General features: G+C 44.7%; 1 protein-coding gene and 1 long non-coding RNA gene across 4 annotated transcripts in view; one reads left to right on the plus strand and one right to left on the minus strand.

The window, feature by feature from the left end:
- Nucleotides 1-1146: 1146 nt before the first annotated feature.
- Nucleotides 1147-12359, minus strand: LOC121582149. The gene is made up of 3 exons (XR_006003319.1): nt 12135-12359; nt 9462-9528; nt 1147-1184 (listed from the first exon to the last, which is right to left on the minus strand). It is a non-coding gene; the product is annotated as an uncharacterized LOC121582149 (long non-coding RNA).
- The window catches only part of LOC121582147 (electrogenic sodium bicarbonate cotransporter 1), a 106293-nt gene continuing 90047 nt past the window's right edge, over nt 11003-27248 (plus strand). For 2 of the 3 annotated variants that reach the window (XM_041897759.2, XM_045224946.1), the window contains exon 1: nt 11003-11439. In XM_041897759.2, the coding sequence (XP_041753693.2) occupies nt 11420-11439 (20 nt within the window). In that variant the 5' untranslated portion in view covers nt 11003-11419. The remainder of the gene's footprint in view (nt 11440-27248) is intronic. The other variant, XM_041897762.2, reaches the window with a different exon arrangement.

Below are 27248 nucleotides of genomic sequence, written 5' to 3' on the forward strand. Positions count from 1 at the left end.
CAGCCCTGATTGACGGGTCGCCACTGAACAGGTGACACGTTTCGACGTCAGTCTTCCTTATTAGTACAGGGATGTTGATAAATGTGCTAGTCGGAACCAGGAAACTGAAATTCCCAACTTGCTAACTGGTTGAACGTGGCACATTTATAACTACAACCAGTTAGCAAGTCGGAAATTTCAGAATGTATAGTACGTGAACGCGGCAAAAGACGACTACATACGTTTCACTTATGGAAATTAGTCCCGAAGAGCTGCTAATGTTGCTGTTTCATGTTGAGGGTAAACACCAATGCTATGCTGATATCACAAAAAGCCATTAGTTAGACACACACACACAAACATTAGCTAGGTTTCCATTCAATTGGCGAAAGATTTTCATGCAAATATTCTAGAATTTTTTCAACCAGTGGTTTGTTTCCACCAAATGGACTTGCTTTTTTTGTATAATTTAAAAAAATACAAATTACCAGCAATCAACAATTTACATCGCTACATCAAACATGTCTAATGCAAAACAAACCACACAGGTAAAAACAAGAAGAGACTTTAAACACATACAAAACAGAAAGAAAAAGGGCAATTGTATTCACTCAGAAAAAATCTCATAATGACTCAAGAACATGTCATTCTTTGTATTATTAACTATGGATAATGTCTTAACTAGATTATTAAATTCAATCAGAAATATTTGTAATAATACCAAATTGTATTTTATTTATTTAACCAGGAATGGCCCATTGAGACCCATAGTCTCTTTTTCAAGGGAGACCTGTGTGATGGGTGATTTGAAGGAGTCAGGCGCAGGAGGGTAAATCACAGAATACAGAGTTTATTCCGGAATACAGAGTTACACAGAAATGCGTCAAACAGTCCAGTGCGCAAAACAGGCGCACTGGAACCAAACAGGCACATGGGGAAAATATACCCCGGCAATACAAAGTACACGGCGCTCAACCGAGCTACACTCTCCTCACAATAAACAATCACCCACAAGGACAAGGGGGCAGAGGGAACACTTATACACATACTAATGAGGGGCTATGAACCAGGAGTGTGTAATAAACAAGACAAAACAAATCGAATGATGAGATGAGGAGCGGCAGTGGCTAGAAGGTCGGTGACGACGAATGCCGAAGCCTGCCCGAACCAGGAGAGGAGGCAGCTTCGGAGGAAGTCGTGACAACCTGGCCAAGAAGGCAGCAACAATCAATACATTACAGAATTAAACATACAACAATACAATTCAACAACATGATCCAGCCCAAAATAAGCATTTACACTCCTCTGTAACAGAGTCTCCCATTAAAAATGTAAATTCATTCAGTGGCACTAACATATCTAGATGAAGCATGGATTGTAGTCTATTCCATGCCTCTGGTGCACAAGACGAGAAGACAGTCTAGCCGAATACTGTAAATGTCCTGGGGACTTTAAGTAGCAACCACCTAACAGACCGGGTATGGTAACTGCTGGTGGTGAAGGAGACCAGACTACAGAGGTAAAGAGGGAGTTTACCCAAAAGGGCTTTGTAGACGAACACATACAAATGTAGCTTTCTGCGCATATAAAGTGAGGTCCAACCCAACATTTGGTACAAGGTGCAATGGTGGGTGAGTGACTTGGCATTTGTAATAAAGCGCAAGGATGCATGATAAACAGAGTCCAGTCCCTGTAAGACAGAGGAGGCTGCATGCATATACAACAGGTCACCATAATCAATTACAGAGAGAAAAGTGGCCTGAACAAGCTTCTTTCTAGCCATAAGCGGGAAGCAAGCGTTATTACGTTAATAAAAACCCAATTTCAATTTAAGCTTCCTCACAAAATTATCCATATGACCTTTAAAGGACAACTTGTCATCCAACCATATACCTAGGTATTTGTAGGATGACACTTTTTTCAATGGATAAGTCACCAGATGTGACAATGCTAACCCTATCTGGCTGAGTGCGAGCTCTGGTTAAGGTCATTACTTTTTTGTACATTCAAGACCCGTTGTAGACCATAAAGGGAGGCCTGCAGTGACTGAAAAGCAGTCTGGAGCTCTTCAACAGCCTGAACCAGAGAAGGAGCACATGAATATATGACAGTATCAACTGCATATAGATGCAACTTTGCTGGTTGCATCCCATTTCCCAAATCATTAATAGAAATTGAGAACACAGGAGCTAAAATGGAACCCTGGGGCACACTATTCATCTCAAGAAAGCTAGACTTGTGATTGTCAGCATATACACATTGTGTTCTGTCAGAAAGATAGTTCCTAAACCAATTTACCGCCCCTTCACTGAGACCAATGTTACTGAGTCTAGCTAGCAACAATTCATGTTCAACTGAATCAAATGCCTTTGATAAATCAACAAACAGAGCAGCACAATGTTGCTTTTTATCAAGTGAATGTATGATGTCATTTGCCACTGCCATAGCTGCAGTTGTGGTGCTGTGCCCCAATCTAAAGCCAGACTGAACCCCGCTCAGTATGTTATAATCAATTAAGAAGTTTTTTTACTGTGAGTTCACTAGGGATTCATAGACTTTGGCCAGGATAGTGTCACGAGTTACAAAGCCAGAACCCAGAAGCAGACCAGGACAAGGTAAGTTGAAACGAAGGTGAGTGTTTATTTACAAATTCAAGAGTGATGCTGAATAATCCAGGGAACAGAGCGGGCGGCGTTGATTAGTTGTTGGGGGTGCAGTGGTTGATCCCATCATGGCTCGGCAGCCGCCGACCACCAGGCAGAGGTTGGATGAAGGTTCCGGACGAGTGACTGCAGATGGAACAAAACGGAGGTAAGTAAACAACAAACCAACAAGGTGCAAAAACAACAAAACTAACGCTAGAAGCTCTAAGACTGATACTCTGGTAAACCTACTGTTCATGGCTAACGATCCGGCAGGGAATGGATGTTAGGCCAGAGCCTAAGAAGGGTGATGATCAGGACCAGGTGTGCAGATTGCTGATGGGATGCAGGTGCGGAAATCAAGAGAGCTCCCCGGAGCGTTCCAGAACCCTCGGGAAACTGGAGATCCCGAGCAGAAAAACTAGTCCACAGACAGGACCCGACTCAGACTGCCGGGATCGTTACAGTACCCCCCTCCGACGCAACGCCACCGGGCGGACTCCCCGGAGCGCCAGGATGGAGGCGGTAGAAGTCACGGATGAGGTCAGCATCTAGGATCTGTCGCCGCGGAATCCAACTCCTCTCCTCAGGACCATACCCCTCCCAGTCCACGAGATACTGGAAACCCCGGCCCCGCCGTCTGGAATCCATGATGCGTCGCACCGTGTAGGCAGGACCACCTCCGATCATCCGAGGAGGAGGAGGAGGAGGCGGAGGAGGCAACAGAGGACTGAGGAAAACAGGCTTGAGGCAGGAGACATGAAAGGTGGGATGGACTCTGAGCGTCCTCGGGAGTTTGAGTCGAACTGCCACCGGATTGATCACCTTCTCCACCACAAACGGACCAATGAACTTCGGTAACAACTTCCTAGACTCAGTCCGTAAAGGAAGATCCCGTGTAGCCAACCAGACCCTATCTCCGATGGTGTAGGTGGGAGCGGGGATCCGGCGACGATTCGCCTGGAGCTGATACCGGTCCGAAACTCTAAGGAGTGCCTTTCTGGCCCGATGCCAGGTCCGGTGGCAACGACGAATATGGGCCTGAACAGAAGGCACTGAGAGCTCCTTCTCCTGAGAAGGGAACAAGGGAGGTTGGTAGCCATACAGGCACTGGAAGGGAGACATCCCAGTGGCAGATGTAGGGAGAGTATTGTGGGCATACTCAACCCAAGGCAACTGAGAGACCCAGGAGGTGGGGTTGGAAGAGGCCAGGCAGCGTAGCGTGGATTCCATCTTCTGGTTGGCTCTCTCCGCCTGACCATTAGATTGGGGGTGAAAACCAGATGTGAGACTGACTGTAGCTCCAATGGCCAAACAGAAGGACTTCCAGACAGCAGAGGTAAACTGAGGGCCACGGTCGGAAACGATATCACTGGGCAACCCGTGGACCCTGAAAACCTCCCTAACCAGGATCTCGGACGTCTCCGAGGCAGAGGGAAGCTTGGCAATTGGCACAAAGTGGGCGAACTTGCTGAATCTGTCCACGATAGTCAGAACGACCGTGTTCCCCTCAGAAGCGGGCAACCCAGTGACAAAGTCCAGGGCCAGATGCGACCATGGTCGCCGGGGAATAGGAAGGGGGTGAAGTAGTCCAGAGCTGGGCCGATTGGTACCCTTATTCTGCGCACACACTGGACAGGCAGCAACATAACCCCGAGTATCCTCGGCCATGGCAGGCCACCAAAAACGTCTGCGAAGAAACGCCATCGTCCGAGCCACGCCAGGGTGACAAGCCATCTTGCTGGCGTGGGACCATTTGAGGACCGCAGGGACGAACCGACTCAGGCACAAACAACCGACCGGGTGGACCGTTACCGGGACCGGGCTGCGTCCGAAGAGCCGCCATCACCTCCTCCTCAATCTTCCACCTAACAGCTCCCACGACGCAGTTCCGGGGAGAATTGTCTCGGTCTTGGACCCACTCTCCTCCGTCTTGGAGAACATCCGAGACAAGGCGTCCGCCTTGCCGTTCTTAGATCCAGGTCGGAACGTCAGGGAAAAATTGAATCGTCCGAAAAACAACGACCACCTGGCCTGACGGGAGTTGAGACGTCTAGCCGATTGCACGTAAGCAAGATTCTTGTGGTCAGTCCAGACAATAAACGGTTGCTCCGCCCCCTCCAACCAGTGGCGCCACTCCTCCAAGGCAAGTTTCACCGCGAGAAGCTCCCGGTTACCCACATCGTAATTCCTCTCCGCAGGCGAAAGGCGACGAGAGTAGTAGGCGCAGGGATGGAGTTTACTGTCCGTGGAGCATCGCTGCGACAGGATGGCGCCAACTCCCACATCAGACGCGCGTCCACTTCAACGACGAACTGACGGGCCGTGTCCGGTTGAGAGAGAATCGGTGCGTTGGTGAACCGCCTCTTCAAATCCAGAAACGCTCGATCCGCCTCCGGATTCCACTTGAAGCTCCTGATACTGGAAGTCAAGGCAGTTAACGGAGCGGCCACACGGCTGTAATCCCGGATGAATCTGCGGTAGAAATTCGCAAACCCCAAAAATCTCTGGAGCTGCAATCTCGTACCGGGCTGGGCCCATTCCAGAACCGCTCTAACCTTCTCCTGGTCCATCCTAATCTCTCCCCTGGAGATGATGTACCCGAGAAAGGATGTCGTGTGGGCGTGAAACTCGCACTTCTCGGCCTTCACGAACAGGCGATTCTCCAACAATCGCTGCAGAACCTGCCGGACATGCTGGACGTGGTCGGAAGGTTCCTTCGAGAAGATCAGAATGTCATCCAGGTAAACAAACACAAAGAGACCGATCATATCTCTCAGGACGTCGTTCACCATACTCTGGAATACCGCTGGCGCATTGGTCAGTCCAAACGGCATCACCTGATACTCGAAGTGACCCATCGGTGTATTGAAACCCGTCAACCACTCGTCTCCCTCTCTGATCCGGGCCATGTGATACGCATTGCGTAGGTCTAGCTTGGTGAACACCGTAGCACCCTGTAAGGAGTCGAAGGCAGAACTCATCAAGGGCAGGGGATACTTGTTCTTGACCGTGATGTCATTCAACCCCCGATAATCAATACACGGTCGAAGAGAGCCATCCTTCTTACCCACAAAGAAGAATCCTGCCCCCAGGGGGTGATGACGAGGGACGAACGAGACCAGCAGCTAGGGACTCCTTGATGTAGGTCTCCAAAGCCTCACGTTCAGGGCGGGAGATACTGTATAACCTTCCCTTGGGGTAGACAGCTCCAGGGAACAGGTTGATGGCACAATCATATGGTCGGTGGGGAGGGAGTGACAGAGCCTTCTGCTTACTGAACACTTCCCCCAAATCGTGATATGTCTCGGGAACCAGGGACAAATCTGGGGGTTTAGCCTCAATCACCTGACTGGGAACCGAATGGGGACAGGCAGTCTTGAGACAGTTAGCATGACAATCAAGGCTCCAACTCGTTACCTTGCCCGTCACCCAATCGAACGTGGGATTGTGTTCCTTCAGCCAGGGGTATCCAAGGACCAGAGGAACATGGGAAGACGGCAGAATGAAGAATGAAATCATCTCCGAATGATTCCCCGACAACAGCATCTTAACCGGTTCAGTCCTCATCGTGATACGTGCCAGACTACTGCCGTTCAGAGTGGTCGCTTCAATGGCTTCCGGCAATTGCTCCTTGGAAAGCCCCAGCTGTTCCACCAACTCGGCATCAAGAAAGCTTCCATCGGCACCTGAATCGATAAAAGCGTTAATCGCTAAGCTCTGATTCCTGTTCACAAGGGTAGCCGGGAAACGGGGTCTGACAGAGGTACTGAGAGGTTGAAACTGGCTCGCTAAAAGTCCTCCCAACTTTAGCGAGCCGGGCAGTTTGACGACCGCCGAGAACAAGTGGAGATGTAATGTCCCGAGCTACCACAGTAGAGGCAGCAGTTGGTCTTACGTCTATGTTGACGCTCCTCCTTGGTTAACCCGTGCCGCCCCACTTGCATGGGTTCAGAATCGGAAGAGAGGACCTCTCCACTAATCCTTTGTGGTGGAGAATGATCGACGTGTTCTGGTCCACCACCCGACCCGACTGGGAACTGAGAAGCTGATCGATTGGACGGACCCCATTGCTTCTCCCTCCTTCGCTCTCGGACTCGATTATCCACCCGAATAGACAAGGCTACCAAGCTGTCCAGGTCACTAGGCTCCGGATAGGAGATCAACTCATCCTTGAGCTGCTCCGACAGACCCTGGTAAAAGGCCGCTTGCAGAGACTCCTCATTCCACCCACTCTCCACAGCCAACGTCTTGAACTCGATCACGAAGTCGGCCACGCTGCGAGTTCCTTGGCGAAGCGAAAACAGGCGCCTAGCTGCGTCCCTCCCTCGGACGGAATGGTCGAAGAGCTTCCTCATCTCGGCCGTGAACCCCTGGTATGAAGCCATGCAGGGATCCTGTCGTTCCCAAACGGCTGAAGCCCACTCCAGCGCTCGACCACGCAGCAACTCAATCACAAAGGCTATCCTAGCCTTGTCTGTGGCATAAGAGTAGGGCTGTAGATCGAACACTAATCCACACTGCATAAGGAAGGAACGGCATCTTCCCAGCTCCCCCTCATATTTATCCGGCGTCGGAACCTTGGGCTCACGGAAGGACACAGCTCCAGAAGCGGCAGGCGAGATGGGTGAAACCGGTAGTGGATCCTCCACCGGAAACTTGCGTTGGTTCTGGACCTCCGTCAGACCGGTAGAAAGGTTCCGAACTGACAACGCGATCTCCTGTAGTACCGTGCTATGATGGCCCAACATCTTCTCCTGATGGGTAATGGCATGGCGAACAGAGTCCAGGTCCGCTGGGTTCATTACTGGCCGGATCGTTCTGTCACGAGTTACAAAGCCAGAACCCAGAAGCAGACCAGGACAAGGTAAGTTGAAACGAAGGTGAGTGTTTATTTACAAATTCAAGAGTGATGCTGAATAATCCAGGGAACAGAGCGGGCGGCGTTGATTAGTTGTTGGGGGTGCAGTGGTTGATCCCATCATGGCTCGGCAGCCGCCGACCACCAGGCAGAGGTTGGATGAAGGTTCCGGACGAGTGACTGCAGATGGAACAAAACGGAGGTAAGTAAACAACAAACCAACAAGGTGCAAAAACAACAAAACTAACGCTAGAAGCTCTAAGACTGATACTCTGGTAAACCTACTGTTCATGGCTAACGATCCGGCAGGGAATGGATGTTAGGCCAGAGCCTAAGAAGGGTGATGATCAGGACCAGGTGTGCAGATTGCTGATGGGATGCAGGTGCGGAAATCAAGAGAGCTCCCCGGAGCGTTCCAGAACCCTCGGGAAACTGGAGATCCCGAGCAGAAAAACTAGTCCACAGACAGGACCCGACTCAGACTGCCGGGATCGTTACAGATAGGGAGTTTGGAGAAAGGGCAATAGTTATTAGCATCTGAGGGATCTCCACCCTTTAGCAGTGGGAGGACATAAGCTGATTTCCAAATGCTGGGTATGGAATTGGTCAAGAGACTCAAGTTGAAAATGTGAGCCACAGGTTCAGTAATAATACCAGCTGCTATCTTTAAGAGGGATCCAGGTTGTCTGGACCTGCAGACTTTTGAGTGTCTATTCCCTTTAGTTCTTTATAGACCTCAGCTTAATAAACAGGCTCAAAGTTAAAATGGTTCACATGAGGGCCTATATCATAGTTTACTGTAACAGAGCTTACATTAGAGGCCTGAGCCCCACCATTATCAAAAACTGAGCCAGCAGATATGAAGTGCTTGTTAAAAAACCCTACAATATTGGCTTTATCCTTCACTTCATTAGAATCCATCATTAAATGGTCAGGAAGGCCAGAGGACAAATTAGAAACTGACACTGATTTGATTATCTTCCAGAACTAGGTAGGGTTGTTTAGGTTCTCTGTGACTGCATTTAGATAGAAATCTGATTTGGACTTCCTGATCAATTCTGTACATTTGTTTATTAGCGCTCTGAAGGAGGCTCAGTCAACAGGAGCATTTGTATGTCTAGTTTGAGCCCAAGAGACAAATGGACTTGCTGCAGATAAAAATCAGTGCGTGATGTCAGTGCACACAAAATGTACTTTTTCGCTTAAGTTTTCATGTACCGAATAAAAATCAAAAGGTAAATTCAACGGATAGTTTTGTCACAAAAACTGCTACCTTAAATAGCAAATGTGCCTATTCTGGTTTTGCCACGTCCGCTTTAGCCAACAGCTGGCAGATACAGTGCGGGTTGGCTGTGCTGGAAGGCTAGTCTACATTATTCGATTATTATGGATAAAGATCGAGAATAATTTTATTTGTCGAAAGAGTGTCAAGCATCGATCATCATGTCACCAGAATAAGACCCTAGATACTTATTGGAAAGCAGCATCAAGCTCATCACCGTGCACTTTCACCACCCTGTGTTCAGTTCATCATAATTTCATCTGTAGCCTAATAAACTGCATGGTTTCCCAAGTCGTAGTAGGAGGACCACACACCATATCATCGCGTGACACTAAATCCACTTCGATATGATGGTTATTATATCAATATCTGCGTTTTCACCGCCATTTCGCACATAATTAATTTTACAGACACAAAAAGATTCCACCACGGAATTTTTTTATTTATAAGGTATGACGTTACTCGCATGAAAACTGTGGATGGGAGACGTGGTTATTGATGTGAATTATTCTTGCACTTCCTGTCCAGTTGCAGTACTGTCATTCTTTCGCACATCCAAGCATTGCTCCACATTGTATCCACATCAAATGATTGCACTGACCTGAAACACTAATTACACTGACGTTAATATCCATATTCATTATGTGCTAACAGCTTATTGTGTGCTTTTCATCCAGGTCATAGAGTTTCTCAGTACCTTGTAAACATCAGCAGATGACCATCACAGTTTGCCCTGGAGGGGAGCCAGTGAGGAGACGTGGAACCTGTCAAACAAAGTGACACTGTCTTTGACGCTGTTTTGCAATTAATGATGTCAATGATTTTCAGGGGCGCAACTTTCACTGGGGGGGGGATGTCTTAAATTGCATTTTTGTCCACCCCCAGTCTTATCATTGGAATGTGATACAAAACGAGGCAACGGTGTGCTTTAGGACCATGCGGATGCCTCCGAGAGGTTGGGTAGGCTGTTTGAAGAGTATATCAGACTGGATTAAAAAAAAATGCAATAATTACAATTATAATTATGCCCCCCCTTCTCAAACCAAAGTTGCGCCCCTGATGATTTTTATATTATATTTTTAAAGCCTTTTAAATGTATTGACCTGCATGGGTACTATAATGACTTTGTATAGCTTGGTTTCACTTTCATGACCCTAGGGACGTTTTGTGTGATTCTTGAGGAAACATTCCCAGTAGGTCCCTGCAAAGCCTACCTGAAGTGCATAGCATATGCCCAGAAGATGGAGCTATACTCAACTACCTGGTCTGAAGGGTCTGTGAGCTCTATAGGCTGAGCAAGGTGCCGCTGGCAGTGTTAAATTGCAAACCAATCTGTTATTACCAATTTACTTAGAATTTAGTTGATGATCAGACAGGCGGCGAAGAGCCTTGAACAAGCGGGCCCTCGTGATTAAGCAGCAAACTGCCTGTAATCTACGCAATAAAAGAGGCAGTCACAGGTGTAAACGTGTACCTGTAAAATAGACCTATCATGTGCATGAAATATAGATGAGCTTTGAGTGCAGGTAGTTTAGTGCAGTTCTTGGTTTGCCAAAGATTTGTCAAATAAACGTTTTTTGTTCGCATACACAGATTTGCAGACATCATTGCAGGTGCAGCGAAATGCTTATGTTTCTTGCTCCAACAGTGTAATGATATCTAGCAGTGGAGGCTGGTGGGAGGAGCTATAGGAGGACGGGCTCATTGTAATGGCTGGAATGGAGTCCATGGAACGGTATCAAACACATCACACATATGGAAACCAGCTCCTCCCACCAGCATCCACTGATATTTAGCAATACAATAACAATACACACATAATCCAAAAAGTTAAAAGAAATAGTAGAAATAGCAATATCTAACTCAAAGTACTGGATTATTTTATTAATCACATTTATTAATCATTAGCCTATTTATCAACAAAAAAAAGTGTAATGTGGCCTATATCTTGGACATTTATCAAATCAAATGTTATAATAAAACCTTATTAGGCTATGAATAGGACTTGGAATGTTGACCTACAATGCATTTGTTTAGAAAGTAAACATAGGCCTAGACATCAGTTTCACCTTGACTTTTTTTTTTTGAACACCGTGCTGCTGACAAATTAATTATTGGAAAGATGTATGATAACTAGAAATCCAGTTGAGCCCATATCTCTAACTTTTTGACCTCTACCTCCCACTTGTGGCGTGACGTTGAAAGAGGGATGGAACTTTAAAAAATGGGAAAAGACACGCTGCACTCAGAGAGCTTCTTCAGACACGCGCAGCGAAATACGACAACGATCGCGAAACTTCGAAGATTTACTTAGAATGGTGTGATAAAAGCTATCGCGGTATACATAATCAAAAAGTCAGTTTCTATATAGTTTGTAGAACGGATGAAATAGCACTGATTCCTGCCAGATAGTTGTATACGCATTTTAAGAACTTTTCTTTGAGAGATTATTATTTATTCTCAAAGGCAGGACAGAGTTGCTCAATGGAGTGAGATCAACGTTAATACATAGTTTCGTGTAAAACAGCTTATGCACGCATTGTTTTGAAACAAATATCAACAACTTTCTTGATTTCATTGAGCAAGGCGATTGGGACGTCGGCTTCAGTTTTCTGGAGTCATCCCCGAGGAAAAGCTGGACAAAACTCCAGCAGAATGAGCACCGATAAAAACAAGTGAGTATGAACCAGTGGTTTATTTTTTATTTGTACAGTGACCATTTCCAAAAGTGAATCTTAATTTTTCACTAGCCTATGTAGTGGTTTTTGTGGTGTCTGTTGGACTAGGCAAATTGTGCTTCAAATATTGCCCCGGTCAGAAGTGAGGTAATTTAATAGCCTATCACGTTACTGCTGAGTAACGTTAGCAGATGTTCGTAATGCTACTTGGATAGAGTTCCTATTTCAACACACGCTAACCATTGCCATTATACTGGAATCTACGCGTAATTACGCATAGCTATTTTGTCGCCAAAAGTGTTCCATCATGGAAAATCTTAATGGCATTGCATTGAATCTGGCATGGCATTGTTTACCTTTTAAGAAACCTTAAAAGCAGGGAGAAACTATTAAAGCGTCAATTACAACCTTTCAAGGAAAGTGCTTTGTGGTAAAGCGAATTAGTCACGTTAACTATTTAGCACCCTACATTGCTTAATTCTCAGTAGCTAACAGATCTTTTACACAAATTAGGTCTGGATAAGCTGCCTGTTACCGCCGCTTCTCCAAGGCTGAGGCTTGAGAGGGCAAGGTAATCTTTTTTTTCCGAGAGCCTGTCACAATCAATTAGATTGTACGTGTCTAAGTAAGACACTAGAGCCAAGTGCTATCGCTCGTCAGATGTCAGGTTTAAGTAATTTATGAATACATACATGTCTGAATATTGACAACACCACAAAACATGTGGTAACTCTACTTCAACAAATCTTGTAACGCTCCTTCGGTCTGTGTGGGCACTGTTGAAAGTATAGCCAGAGAGGAAGAGGCAAAGCGAGAGCGTTTACTCCGCCCTAGCCTCTGCTGAGTCCCCAACAACTGGTTGTTCCGGTTTTCAGGGGAAATGGAAAGATGCATGTGACACTTCCGCTTTTGGACATTAACAAGGCGACAGGGCGACACTCTATCTTAACTCCTCCTCCACATTTACTGGATTGGTTGGACAGTGCAGAAGAGAACCTTTCACCAAAGTTTTTTTCTTGTCGTCAAGACCAGTATGTAGAGGATCTAGTTTCAGGCATTTCTTTTTCGCCTGCTACGTTCGATTAACAAAATCTGTCCATGAAAATAAGACTACGAAGTGAGGAATTTTTGTATGGAGGTCAATGAGTGTCGAATTTGTAAAACAAAAAATGGAATTGCTAATTTGCTACTTGAGGCTTTTTTGATCTAATAGAAGTTTCGTAATGTTTAGGTTGTTACGAATGCACTGATATGTGGCATTTCGGCAACTTTGAAAAAAACGACTTTATATAGGCGTTATCCGTTGTTCACATGAATATCTGCCCTCTCATTGTCTAGAATGGTCCCACATGATCTCGCCTCCTCCCGCCTGTCTTCCATCTTTAAGGACATGTCTTTCCATTGTTAGAGCAGACACTCAACTATCTTGTCAATATAATAGATCATCTTTGGTATAACCAACCAACATCGCTTGCTTCTCAGGAACATGCGCCCTGGTGGAAAGTTGTGTAGGGTTTTATAGGTTTCTAAACTACATGCTCTTTCTCCTTCGATCTAATCCTCCAGATGACAATGTACTTTTTTTTTAGCTGTTTTTGTTTTGTACATTAAATGTAATCTATTCATTCTGTACATTTATTCTGGTAAATATGTCTGAAGCAGAAACTGGGGGGTGGGGAAGAGATCAGCTGGTCACATGCATTGAAAAAGAGAGCAGAGAGAACCTTTGGATATATTGACATTTGTGATCTCCTTGTGAATCATTTCCATACTCATTCAATGTGCATTTAATGCTTCATAGTTTGACAAGGAAACACATTGTAAAATACTTTTGGCACACCTTTAATCTGAAGTTGTCTAAGAACCTTTACTAAAAATATATGATTCCTCATTTATTCTTTGTTTTCTCAGTGACTAACTCACTAATCGGGTTATATTTGACAAGAAAGTCGTTATTTTCTGTCATCATGTCATCTACTTACTGTCTGGATTTATCAGTGTGTTATTTCCTGTTGTCTCTACTTTAGAGAGCGGATACAGGAAACCAGTGACAGACGCTTCAGACTGATTAGGTGCTATGTGGGTTAGATTTTGTAACCTAAATCAAAATGTATTTGTCACATGCTCTTCATAAACAACAGGTGTAGACTAACAGTGAAATGCTTACTTAAGGGTCGTTTTCCAACATTGCAGAGTTCAAGATAAACCGAGTCAATGTGCAGGGGTACGAGGTAATTGAGGAAGCTATGGACATGAACAGTGCCTTCAGAAAGTATTCATACCTTTTGACTTATTCCACATTCTGTTGTGTTACAGCCTGAATTCAAAATTGATTAAATATACACTACCGGTCAAAAGTTTTACAGCAGCTACTCATTCCAAGAATGCCAAGAGTGTGCAAAGCTGTCATCAAGGCAAAGGGTGGCTATTTGAAGAATCTCAAATATAAAATATATTTTGATTTGTTTAACACTTTTTTGGTACTACATGGTTCCATAAGTGTTCTTTCATAGTGTTGATGTCTTCACTATTATTCTACAATGTAGAAAATAGTGAAAATTAAAAAAAAAACTTGAATGAGTAGGTGTTCTAAAACTTTTGACCGGTAGTGTATATTTTTCTCTCTCATCCATCTACACACCCATCTACACCCCATAATAACAAAATGAAAACAAGACATTTTTGCTAATTTATTGAAAATGAAATACAGAAATATCTCATTTACATAATTATTCACACCCCTGAGTCAATACATGTTAGAATTACCTTTGGCAGTGGTTACAGCTGTGAGTCTTTCTGGGCAAGTCTCTAAGAGCTTTGCACACTTGGATTGTGCAATATATTCACGTTATTCTTTTTTTAATTCTTCAAGCTCTGTCAAGTTGGTTGTTGATCATCGCTAGCCAGCCATTTTCAAGTCTTAACATTGATTTTCAAGTTGATTTTAAGTCAAAAACAGTAACTAGGCCACTGGAACATTCAATGTTGTCTTGGTAAGCAACTCCAGTGTATATTTGGCCTTGTGTTTTAGGTTATTGTCCTGCTGAAAGGTGAACTTGTCTCCCAGTGTCTGTTGGAAAGCAGACGGAATCAGGTTTTTCTCTAGGATTTTGCCTGTGCTCAGCTCTATTCCGTTTGACTGGATGTATTGATAACTACACCATGCTCAAAGGGATATTCAACGTCTGCTTTTTTTATTTTGACCAATCTACCAATAAATGCCCTTCTTTGCGAGGCATTGGAAAACCTCCCTGGTCTTTGTGGTTGAATCTGTGTTTGAAATTCACTGCTCGATTGAGGGACCTTACAATTATCTGTATGTGTGGGGTACAGCGATGAGGTAGTTATTAAAAAATTATGTAAACACTATTATTGCACTCAGAGGGAGTCCATGCAACTTATTATGTGACTTGTTAAGCACATTTTTTTGTAATTGACGTTAAGCAAATTTTTACTCCTGAACTTATTTAGGCTTGTTATAACAAAGGGGTTGAATACTTATTGACTCAAGACATTTCAGCTTTTCATTTATTAAAAAAATCTCAAAACTTAATTCAACTTTGACATTATGGGGTATTGTGTGTAGGCCAGTGACACAAAATCTCCATTTTAAATTCTGGCTGTAACACAACAAAATGTGGAAAAAGTCAAGGGGTGTGAGTACTTTCTGAAGGCACTGTAGGTAGGGGTAAAGTGACTAGGCAAAAGGATAGGAAATAGACAGTAGCAGCAGCATATGTGGTGAGTGTGAAAGTGTTTGTTTGGCATCAGTATGCATGTGAGCGCATGTTGTGTTGGTGTGAGTGTGTGGGTAGAGTTCAGTGTGTGTGAATAGTCGATGCAAGAGAGTTAGTGCAAGTAAAGGTCAATGCAGCTAGTCCGGGTTTTCATTTGATTAGCTATTTCAAATCAAATCAAATCAAATTGTATTGGTCACATGCGCCGAATACAACAGGTGCAGACATTACAGTGAAATGCTTGCTTACAGCCCTTAACCAACAGTGCATTTATTTTAAACAAAAAAAGTAAGAATAAAACAACAACAAAAAAAGTGTTGAGAAAAAAAAAGAGCAGAAGTAAAATAAAGTGACAGTAGGGAGGCTATATATACAGGGGGGTACCGTTGCAGAGTCAATGTGCGGGGGCACCGGCTAGTTGAGGTAGTTGAGGTAATATGTACATGTGGGTAGAGTTAAAGTGACTATGCATAAATACTTAACAGAGTAGCAGCAGCGTAAAAAGGATGGGGTGGGGGGGCAGTGCAAATAGTCCGGGTAGCCATGATTAGCTGTTCAGGAGTCTTATGGCTTGGGGGTAGAAGCTGTTGAGAAGTCTTTTGGACCTAGACTTGGCACTCCGGTACCGCTTGCCGTGCGGTAGCAGAGAGAACAGTCTATGACTAGGGTGGCTGGAGTCTTTGACAATTTTGAGGGCCTTCCTCTGACACCGCCTGGTATAGAGGTCCTGGATGGCAGGAAGCTTTGCCCCAGTGATGTACTGGGCCGTACGCACTACCCTCTGTAGTGCCTTGCGGTCGGAGGCCAAGCAGTTGCCATACCAGGCGGTGATGCAACCAGTCAGGATGCTCTCGATGGTGCAGCTGTAGAATTTTTTGAGGATCTGAGGACCCATGCCAAATCTTTTTAGTCTCCTGAGGGGGAATAGGCTTTGTCGTGCCCTCTTCACGACTGTCTTGGTGTGTTTGGACCATGATAGTTCGTTGGTGATGTGGACACCAAGGAACTTGAAGCTCTCAACCTGTTCCACTACAGCCCCGTCGATGAGAATGGGGGCGTGCTCAGTCCTATTTTTTTCCTGTAGTCCACAATCATCTCCTTTGTCTTGGTCACGTTGAGGGAGAGGTTGTTGTCCTGGCACCACAAGGCCAGATCTCTGACCTCCTCCCTATAGGCTGTCTCATCGTTGTCGGTGATCAGGCCTACCACTGTTGTGTCGTCGGGAAACTTAATGATGGTGTTGGAGTCGTGCCTGGCCATGCAGTCATGGGTGAACAGAGAGTACAGGAGGGGGACTGAGCACGCACCCCTGAGGGGCCCCCGTGTTGAGGATCAGTGTGGCAGATGTGTTGTTACCTACCCTTACCACCTGGGGCGGCCCGTCAGGAAGTCCAGGATCCAGTTGCAGAGGGAGGTGTTTAGTCCCAGGATCCTTAGCTTAGTGATGAGCTTAGAGGGCACTATGGTGTTGAATGCTGAGCTGTAGTCAATGAATAGCATTCTCACGTAGGTGTTCCTCTTGTCCAGGTGGGAAAGGGCAGTGTGGAGTGCGATAGAGATTGCATCATCTGTGGATCTGTTGGGGCGGTATGCAAATTGGAGTGGGTCTAGGGTTTCTGGGATAATGCTGTTGATGTGAGCCATGACCAGCCTTTCAAAGCACTTCATGGCTACAGACGTCAGTGCTACGGGTCGGTAGTCATTTAGGCAGGTTATCTTAGAGTCCTTGGGCACGGGGACTATGGTGGTCTGCTTGAAACATGTTGGTATTACAGACTCAGTCAGGGACATGTTGAAAATGTCAGTGAAGACACTTGCCAGTTGGTCAGCACATGCTCGGAGTACACGTCCTGGTAATCCGTCTGGCCCTGCGGCCTTGTGAATGTTGACCTGCTTAAAAGTCTTACTCACATCGGCTACGGAGAGCGTGATCACATAGTCATCCGGAACAGCTGGTGCTCTCATGCATGCTTCAGTGTTGCTTGCCTCAGCGAGCATAGAAGTGGTTTAGCTCGTCTGGTAGGCTTGTGTCACTGGGCAGCTCGCGGCTGTGCTTCCCTTTGTTGTCTGTAATAGTTTTCAAGCCCTGCCACATCCGACGAGCGTCAGAGCCAGTGTAGTATGATTCAATCTTAGACCTGTATTGACTCTTTGCCTGTTTGATGGTTCGTCGGAGGTCATAGCGGGATTTCTTATAAGCGTCCGGGTTAGAGTCCCGTTCCTTGAAAGCGGCAGCTCTACCCTTTAGCTCAGTGCGGATGTTTCCTGTAATCCATGGCTTCTGGTTGGGGGTATGTACGTACGGTCACTGTGGGGACGACATCATCGATGCACTTATTGATGAAGCCAGTGACTGATGTGGTGTACTCCTCAATGCTGTCTGAAGAATCCCGGAACATGTTCCAGTCTGTGCTAGCAAAACAGTCCTGTAGCTTAGCATCTGCGTCATCTGACCACTTTTTTATTAACCGAGTCACTGGTGCTTCCTGCTTTAGTTTTTGCTTATAAGCAGGAATCAGGAGGATAGAGTTATGGTCAGATTTGCCAAATGGAGGGCGAGGGAGAGCTTTGTATGCGTCTCTGTGTGTGGAGTAAAGGTGGTCTAGAGTTTTTTTCCCTCTGGTTGCACATTTAACATGCTGGTAGAAATTAGGTAGAACGGATTTAAGTTTCCCTGCATTAAAGTCCCCGGCCACTAGGAGCGCTGCATCTGGATGAGCGTTTTCCTGTTGATTAATGGCCTTGTACAACTCATTCAGTGCAATCTTAATGCCAGCATTGGTTTGTGGTGGTAAATAGACAGCTATGAAAAATATAGATGAAAACTCTCTTGGTAAATAGTGTGGTCTACAGCTTATCATAAGATACTCTACCTCAGGCGAGCAAAACCTCGAGACTTCCTTAGTATTTGATTTTGTGCACCAGCTGTTGTTTACAAATATACACAGACCGCCACCCCTTGTCTTACCGGAGTCGGCCGTTCTGTCCTGCCGATGTAGCGTATAGCCCGCTAGCTGAATGTTATCATTGTTGTCGTTCAGCCACGACTCCGTGAAACATAAGATATTACAGTTTTTAATGTCCCGTTGGTAGGATAACCGTAATCTTAAATCGTCCACTTTATTTTCAAAAGATTGAACGTTGGCTAATAGGATTGATGGAAGAGGCAGTTTACTCGCTCGCCGTCGGATCCTTACAAGGCACCCCGATCTTCGTCCGCGATATCTCCGTCTCTTCCTCACGCGAATGACGGGGATTTGGGCCTTGTCGGGTGTCTGTATGATATCCTTCGCGGCCGCCTCGTTGAAGAAAAAATCTTCGTCCAATACGAGGTGAGTAATCGCTGTCCTGATATCCAGAAGCTCTTTTTGGTTATAAGAGACGATGGCAGAAACATTATGTACAAAATAAATTACAAATAATGCGGAAAAACACACATAATAGTACAATTGGTTAGAGGGCTGTAAAACGGCAGCCATCTTCTCCGGCGCTGTTCATACTTAGCAGTGTTGTTTTGCAGTCTTATGTCTTGGGGGTAGAAGCTGTTCAGGTTCCTGTTAGTTCCAGACTTGGTGTTCCAGTACCGCTTGTCGTGCGGTAGCAGAGAGCACAGTCTATGGCTTGGGTGGCTGGAATCTTGGACCATTTTCTGGGCCTTCCTCTAACACCGCCTGGTATAGAGTTCCTGGATGGCAGGGAGCTCGGCTCCAGTGATGTACTGGGCAGTACTCACTACCCCCTGTAGCGCCTTGCGGTCAGGTGCCTTGTAGTTGTCGTACCAAGCGGTGATGCAGCCAGTCAAGATGATCTCAATGGTGCAGCTGTATAACTTTTTGAGGATCTGAGGGCCCGTGCCAAATCTTTTCAGCCCCTTGAGGGGGAAGAGGCGCTATCGTGCCCTCTTCACAACTGTGTGGGTGTGTGTGTGTGGACCATGTTAATTCCTTAGTGATGTGGACACCGAGGAACTTGAAGCCCTCGACCCACTCCACTACAGCACAATCGATGTGGATGGGGGCTTGCTCGTCTCTCCGTTTCCTGTAGTCCACGATCAGCTCCTTTGTCTTACTGACTTTGAGGGACAGGTTGTTGTCCTGGCACCACACTGACAGGTCTTTGACCTCCTACCTAAAGGCTGCCTCATTGTCCTCGGTGATCAGTCAAATCATCGTTGTGACCTCAGCAAACTTGATGATGGTGTTGGAGTCCGTCCTGGGTGAACAGGGAGTACAGGAGGGGACTAAGCACACACCCCTGAGGGGCCTCCGTGTTGATGGTCAGCGTGGCAGATGTGTTTTTGCCTACACTCACCGCCTGGCGTAGACCCGTCAGGAAGCCCAGGATCCAGTTGCAGAAGGGAGGAGGGGGGTGGGGGTGTTCAGTCCCAGGGTCCTGAGCTTGGTGATGAGCTTGGAGGGGACTATAGTGTTGAATGGTGAGCTGTTGTCAATGAACCACATTCTCACATAGGTATTCCTTTTGTCCAGGTGGGTGAGGGCAGTGTGGAGTGCAATAGAGAGCTTAATCTGTGGATTGGTTGGGGTGTTATGCGAATTGTAATGGGCTAGGATGATAGTGATGATGTGAGCCATGACCAGACTTTTTGAAAAAGCATTTCATGGCTATAGATGTAAGTGCTACAGTGCGATAGTCATTTAGGCAGGTTACCTTGGCATTCTTGGGCACGGGGACTATGGTGGAGCTGCTTGTAACAAGTTGGTATTACAGACCGGGATAGGTTGAAAATGTCAGTGAGGACACTTGCCAGCTGGTCAGTGCATTCTCTGAGTATGTGTCCTGGTATTCCGTCTTGCCTTGCGAATGTTAACCTGTTTAAAGGTCTTACTCACATCTGCTACGGAGAGTGAGATCACACAGTTGTCCGGAAGAGCTGGTGCTCTCATGCATGGTTCAGTATTGGTTGCCTCGAAGTGAGAATAGAAAGCATTTAGCTCATCTGGTTGGCTCGCGTTGCTAGGAAGTGCGCGGCTGGCTTTCACTTTGTAATCAATGTTAGTTTGCAAGCCCTGCCACATCCGTCGAGCATCAGAGCTCTAGCCTTTAGCTCAGTGCGGATGCTGCCTGTAATCCATGGCTTCTGGTTGAAGTTTTTACGTACGGTCACTGTGGGGACGACGTCGTCGATGCACTTATTAATGAAGCATGTGACTGATGTGGTACACTCCTCAATGTTATCGGATGAATCCCAGAACATATAACAGTTTGTGCTAGCAAAACAGTCCTGTATCTTAGCATTCGCTTCATCTGACCACTTCTGTACCTCTCTTGTTCTTTTCGTCACACCTTTAAAAGTATTGTTAGAAGGAATTACAAAAGTGACTTAAGACTTAAACTTTTTGGGTGACCTGACCAAATTCACATAGAAATGTGAGTTATAGATCTGTCATTCTCATTGAAAGCAAGTCTAAGAATAGATATACTGCTTCAATGTGCGCTATTTCTATGCTTCCCATCCTTACATTTAGTTTTTGTTCTTTTACTTTCGGTTTTGTACACCAGCTTCAAACCATATTTTTGGTTATGGAAGTGCACAGTCACTAGGAAAGATAGTCTTTGTACAATCCTTTAGAGCTGTTAGCAAGTTACCCAAATATAGTTTTCCAAGCACACTGCAAAAGCAACCACATGTAAGAGAGCTAGGGAAGCCAGGGTGCAGGCATTCAAGGTCCTCAACCTGCTCATCCTTCTGAGCCACTGATGTAGGCCTTGACTAACATGCTGACCAGACTGCCTACGTTGCGTGCGCGAGTTTTGCAAAATAAATGTACACATATGTTATTCAATAATTATATCCAAACTGCTCGTGCACGCGTGTCAATGGGTGTCTGTGTAGCCAGGCGCTAAAATAGAACTTGGTTATATTTAAGTATTTTGATGCGCTGCAAGTCCTGCCTCTCCCATCTACTCATTATTTGAGTAGATGGGATGTAATGACTCGAAGAAATGATGGCATTCGTCTGTTTTTATTGCCAGTAAGGAACTGCTAGCCATTGTCTGCTAACAGCTCAGAACTGCTAGCTAACTGGCAAGCACAAAAACAGTGAACAACTTCGGGAGTACAGACCCCCAGAAAACGTCCGGTCGCCATCTAGGGGCGAAAGTAAGAACTGACAACAATACACAGTCAAAGAGGAGAATAATTATTGTCAAGGATTATTATTATTTTTTTTATATAGAGACATAGTAAGACAAAATAAACATAACACAATTAGTGCAGGAAATGAAGACATTTATAAAAATGCTGGAAGTGAATGCTGGAATTAAACCATTAACTATGCAAATGAGAAAAGCTGTGTGCATTAAGGAAATAGACGCCTGGCTCAAGTAGAATCCTGTCTCTAATAAGCGCCTGTTGTGTTCAGTGATTTTAAGCAAATGAACGCCCAGGCTATTAATTCAAGTTTTACGGTAACTTATTAAGCATTTGTGGCTGTGTTATCTAGTTGAAACATAACCATTGTCGCCCAGACCAAGCATACCCTCCAAAGGACACAAATGTGTGGCTATCCCTGAGAAGCTAGCTCTCTGTCGCTATCTCTGTTGCTAGCGCTCTGTCACTAGCCTTGTAACTAGCTCTATGTCAACACTGTATTAAGACATAAACCCCCAGCGTGAGGCTTAAAAACGTTCTTCAGGGTGAAGGACCTTACCAGGGACAGTGTGGTGGGATTGAGTGAGTCACGCTGTAAGGAGGCTGGGTCCAGGGATGATCCTGATCCTATAGCCTTGGCCTGCTGATCCCACATCCTCATGCACTGACATGCTAATCTGGGCTAGCCCGGGAGAGATGTCACCTACAGTGACTTAGGAAAGTATTCAGACCCCTTGACTTTTTCCACATTTTGTTACATTACAGCCTTATTCTAAAATTTATTAAATAAAACAATTTCCTCAGCAATCTACACACAATACTCCATAATGACAAAGCAAAAACAGGTTTTTGGAAATTTTAGCCACATTTTTAAATAACAAAAAACAGAAATACCTTATTTACATAAGTATTCAGACCCTTTGCTATGAGACTCGAAATTGAGCTCCGGTGCATTCTGTTTCCATTGATCATCCTTGAGATGTTTCTACAACGTGATTGGAGTCCACCTGTGGTAAATTCAATTGAGTGGGCATGATTTGGAAAGGCACACACCTGTCTATATAAGGTCCCACAGTTGACAGTGCATGTCAGAGCAAAAACCAAGCCATGAGGTTGAAGGAATTGTCCGTAGAGCTCCGAGATAGGATTGTGTCGAGGCACAGATCTGGGGAAGGGTACCAAAACATTTCTGCAGCATTGAAGATCCCCAAGAACACAGTGGCCTCCATTCTTAAATGGAAGAAGTTTCGAACCACCAAGACACTTCCTAGAGCTGGCCGCCCGGCCAAACTGAGCAATCGGGGGAGAAGGGCCTTGGTCAGGGAGGTGACCAAGAACCCGATGGTCACTCTGAAAGAGCTCTAGAGTTCCTCTGTGGAGATGGGAGAACCTTATAATAATAATAATAATATGCCATTTAGCAGACGCTTTTATCCAAAGCGACTTACAGTCATGCGTGCATACATTTTTTTTTTTTTGTGTATGGGTGGTCCCGGGGATCGAACCCACTACCTTGGCGTTACAAGCGCCGTGCTCTACCAGCTGAGCTACAGAGGACCACCTTCTCTGCAGCACTCCACCAATTAGGCCTGTATGGTAGAGTGGCCAGACGGAATCCACTCCTCAGTAAAAGGCACATGACAGCCCGCTTGGAGTTTGCCAAATGGCACCTAAATACTTTCAGACCATGAGAAACAAGATTCTCTGGTCTGATGAAACCAAGATTGAACTCTTTGGCCTGAATGCCAAGCGTCACGTCTGGAGGAAACCTGGCACCATCCCTATGGTGAAGCGTGGTGGCAGCATCATGCTGTGGGGATGTTTTTCAGCGGCAGGGACTGTGAGGCTAGTCAGGATCGAGGCAAAGATGAACGGAGCAAAGTACAGAGAGATCCTTGATGAAAATCTGCTCCAGAGAGCTCAGGATCTCAGACTGGGGCGAAGGTTCACCTTCCAACAGGACAACCACCCCAAGCACACAGCCAAGCCAACGCAGGAGTGGCTTCGGGACAAGTCTCTGAATGTCCTTGAGTGGCCCAGCCAGAGCCCAGACTTGAACCCGATCGAACATCTCTGGAGAGACCTGAAAATAGCTGTGCAGCAACGCTCCCCATCCAACCTGACAGAGGTTGAGAGGATCTGCATAGAAGAATATGAGAAACTCCCCAAATACAGGTGTGCCAAGCTTGTAGCGTCATACCCAAGAAGACTCAAGGCTGTAATCGCTGCCAAAGGTGCTTCAACAAAGTACTGAATAAAGGGTCTTATACTTATATAAATGTGATATTTCTGTTTGAGTTTTTATACATTTGCAAACATTTCTAAAAACAATTTTTTGCTTTGTCATTATGGGGTATTGTGTGTAGATTGATGAGGGGAAAACACTATTTAATCAATTTTAGAATAAGGCTGTAACCTAACAAAATTTGGAAAAATGTCAAGGGGTCTGAATACTTTCCGAAGGCACTGTATATCGTGAGAGGTATTGTCAGCAAGAGGTCTGTAGGTAGTCGATAAGATAGTACTTTGACACTCTGTGGTCAAGTAAGTCCTGGGTGGAGAGGTCTTGCCCTCCTGGTTTATCACAGGTTAATCAACTAGTCTCATACAAACAGACTCAGGAAGAGATATAGTGTGTGTTTGTGATTGGCTAGCTGCACAACTAGCTCTCACAGTGTCACGTCAGAATTAGACCTTCATCCATGTTTCTCAAATGTCAAATTGCGTAGTTGTTCTAAACTTTAAATGGTGTTTTAAGATTAAGTTTCGGCATTAACTTCGAATTTAAGGTTAGGCATTAACTCAGAATGGTTAAGGTAAGGGTTAACGTTTGGGAAAGGCTTAAACCCAAAATATCAAAAACAACCGAAACCTACTTGAAGGTAACAGTGCTCACTGTTGCCCCTAGTGGCCGTTTTCCACGTCATCTCCCAACATCATCAGACATGGATGGACGTCGAATACTGACTTGTATCACGGGTGATCTGGCTGAGCTGCATAGTAGTCAAGTCGGAATATGCAGAATCACTAGTCTCTAAATCACAATGCATCCCAAATAGCTATTCAGTTTGTTGTTATCAAGATGAGCTATTCGGCTCCTCTTGCCTTGCTCAAGCTGATCCCCTTAAACACATTGGATCTTAGGAAGACACAATCTCCCAATAGTGAGGTGAGTGAGATGCAATACCTCTGTATGGAAGGAAGCCAGTCCTAGACAGATAAGCCAAAACATAGTGTGCTGACCTTACTTACACCTGGCACAAAGGCCAAATGCCCCCGTGATAACCTAATGCTCACTGCTGTGTACATACAGTGCCTTCAGAAAGTGTTCATACCCCTTGACTTATTCCACATTTTGTTGTTACAGCATGAATTCAAATGGATTACATTTATGTATTTTCTCACCCATATACACAATACACCATAATGACAGTGAAAACATGTTTTTAGAAATTTTAGCAAATATATTGAAAGTGAAAACCAGAAATATCTCATTCACACCCCTGAGTCAATGTTAGAATCACCTTAGGCAGCGATTACAGCTGTGTATCTTTCTGGTTAAGTTTAAGAGCTTTGCACACTTGGATTGTACAATATTATTTTCACGTTATTCTTTTTAAAATTCTTCAAGCTCTGTCAAGTTGGTTGTTGATCATTGCTAGACAGCCATTTTCAAGTCTTGCCATAGATTTTCAAGCCGATTTAAGTCAAAACTGTGACTAGGTCACTCAGGAACATTTAATGTCGTCTTGGTAAGCAACTGTTTTAGGTTATTGTCCTGCTGAAAGGTGAATTTGTCTCCCAGTGTCTGTTGGAAAGCAGACTGAACCACGTTTTCCTCTAGGATTTTGCCTGTGCTTAGCTTTATTCAGTTTATTTTTGTCCCAAAATAAGTCCTTGCCAATGACAAGCAAGCCCATAACATGATGCAGCCACCACCATGCTTGAAAATATGAATAATGGTACTCTGTGATGTGTTGTGTTGGATTTGCGCCAAACATAACACTTAAAGTTCATTTCTTTGCCACATTTTTTGCAGTTTTACTTTAGTGCCTTATTGCAAACAGGATGCATGTTTTGGAATATTTTTATTCTGTACAGGCTTCCTTCTTTTCACTCTGTCATTTAGGTTAGTATTGTGGAGTAACTACAATGTTGTTGATCCATCCTCAGTTTTCTCCTGTCACAGCCATTCAACTCTAACTGTTTTAAAGTCACCATTGGCCTCATGGTGAAATCCCTGAGCGGTTTCCTTCCTCTTCAGCAACTGAGTTAGGAAGGACGCCTGTATCTTTGTATTGACTGGGTGTATTAATACACCATCCAAAGTGTAATTGTAACTCCCAGCTCAAAGGGATATTCAATGTCTGCTTTTTAAAAATCCATCTACCAATAGGTGCCCTTCTTTGCAAGGCATTGGAAAAACTCTGGTCTTTGTGGTTGAATCTGTGTTTGAAATTCACTGCTTGACTGAGGGACCATACAGATAAATGTATGTGTGGGTTACAGAGATGAGGTAGTCATTAAAATAATCATGTTAAACACTATTGCACACGGTTGAGTCCATGCAACTTATAATGTGATTTGTTACTCCTGAAATTATTTAGGCTTGCCATAACAAAGGGGTTGAGTACTTATTGACACAAGACATTCAGCTTTTCATTTTTATTAATTTGTAAACATTTTGAAAAATGCACCCTATAATGTCAAAGTGGAGTTATTGTGTGTAGGCCAGTGACACAATCTCAATTTAATCTATTTAAAATTCAGGCTGTAACACAACAACACATGTCACTGGTATAGAGATCCAGTCAACTCCAAAATTGTTGCCACCCTTGATAAAGATGAGCAAAAAAGACTGTATAAAATAAATCCTACAAATACTAAGCTAGATTGTATGCTCAAACATTTTAGAAAATTATATTCTTTTCAACTATTATAATTGCTCAGATATATATATTTTTTTACAAGTAATAAAACAATTTCTCAAAAAGATAGGTGTCAAAATTATTGGCACCCCTTAATATTCTTATAAATAATATCGTATTCACTGGAGTATAAAAATCAGGTAAAACGAATGTAAATCCCTTTGTCATCCATCACCATGGGAAAATGCAAAGAACTCACAAACTAAAAGAGACATGGTTGTTGACCTTCATAAAACAGGCAATGGATAACGAAAAAATAGCTAAAGAAATTATTTCACCACTTACCACTATTAAGGCAACAATTAAGACGTTTAAAACCACTGGAACAGTGGTAAACTTGCCTGGTATCTGGTCCCCACAAACAGTGAGGACGATGGTTTAGGAGGCAAAGAAATATCCAAGGGCCAAAGTTAGAGAATTCCAGAACTTGGTCGCATCTTCGGGTAACCAACTTCCCACATCTACAATCAGACATCACCTCCATGTCAATAGGCTGTTTGGAAGGGTTTCCAGAAAAAGCCTTTATTGAGAGCATTCATCAAATGTAAACGCCTGGGGTTTGCTAATCCCTTGGATTGGAACCAATGATACGGTCAGGTGACATGGAAATAGAGCTCTTTGGCCACGCACACCAGTGGTACTACCAGGACATTTTAGCCAAAAACCTGGTTGCCTCTGCCAGGAGGCTGCAACTTGGCCGCAAGTTGATCTTCCAGCAAGACACTAAACCCAAGCACACATCAAACTCCAGAAATAAATGGTTAATTGACCACAAAATCTAAATGTTACAATGGCCAGTCTCTGGACTTGAACCCTATTGAAAACCTGTGGTTTGAATTGAAGAGGGCAGTCCATAACCACAGACCGAAGGATATCAAGGATCTGGAAAGATTCTGTATGGAGGAATGGTCTAAGATCCCTCCCAATGTGTTCTCCAATCTCATAAAACATTTTAGAAAAGGCTCAGTGCCATTAACCTCGCAAGGGGAGGGTGCCAGAGTATTGAAAACAGGGGTGGCAATAATTTTG

The sequence above is a fragment of the Coregonus clupeaformis genome, chromosome 15 (assembly GCF_020615455.1).
Source record: "Coregonus clupeaformis isolate EN_2021a chromosome 15, ASM2061545v1, whole genome shotgun sequence".
NCBI lineage: Eukaryota > Metazoa > Chordata > Actinopteri > Salmoniformes > Salmonidae > Coregonus > Coregonus clupeaformis.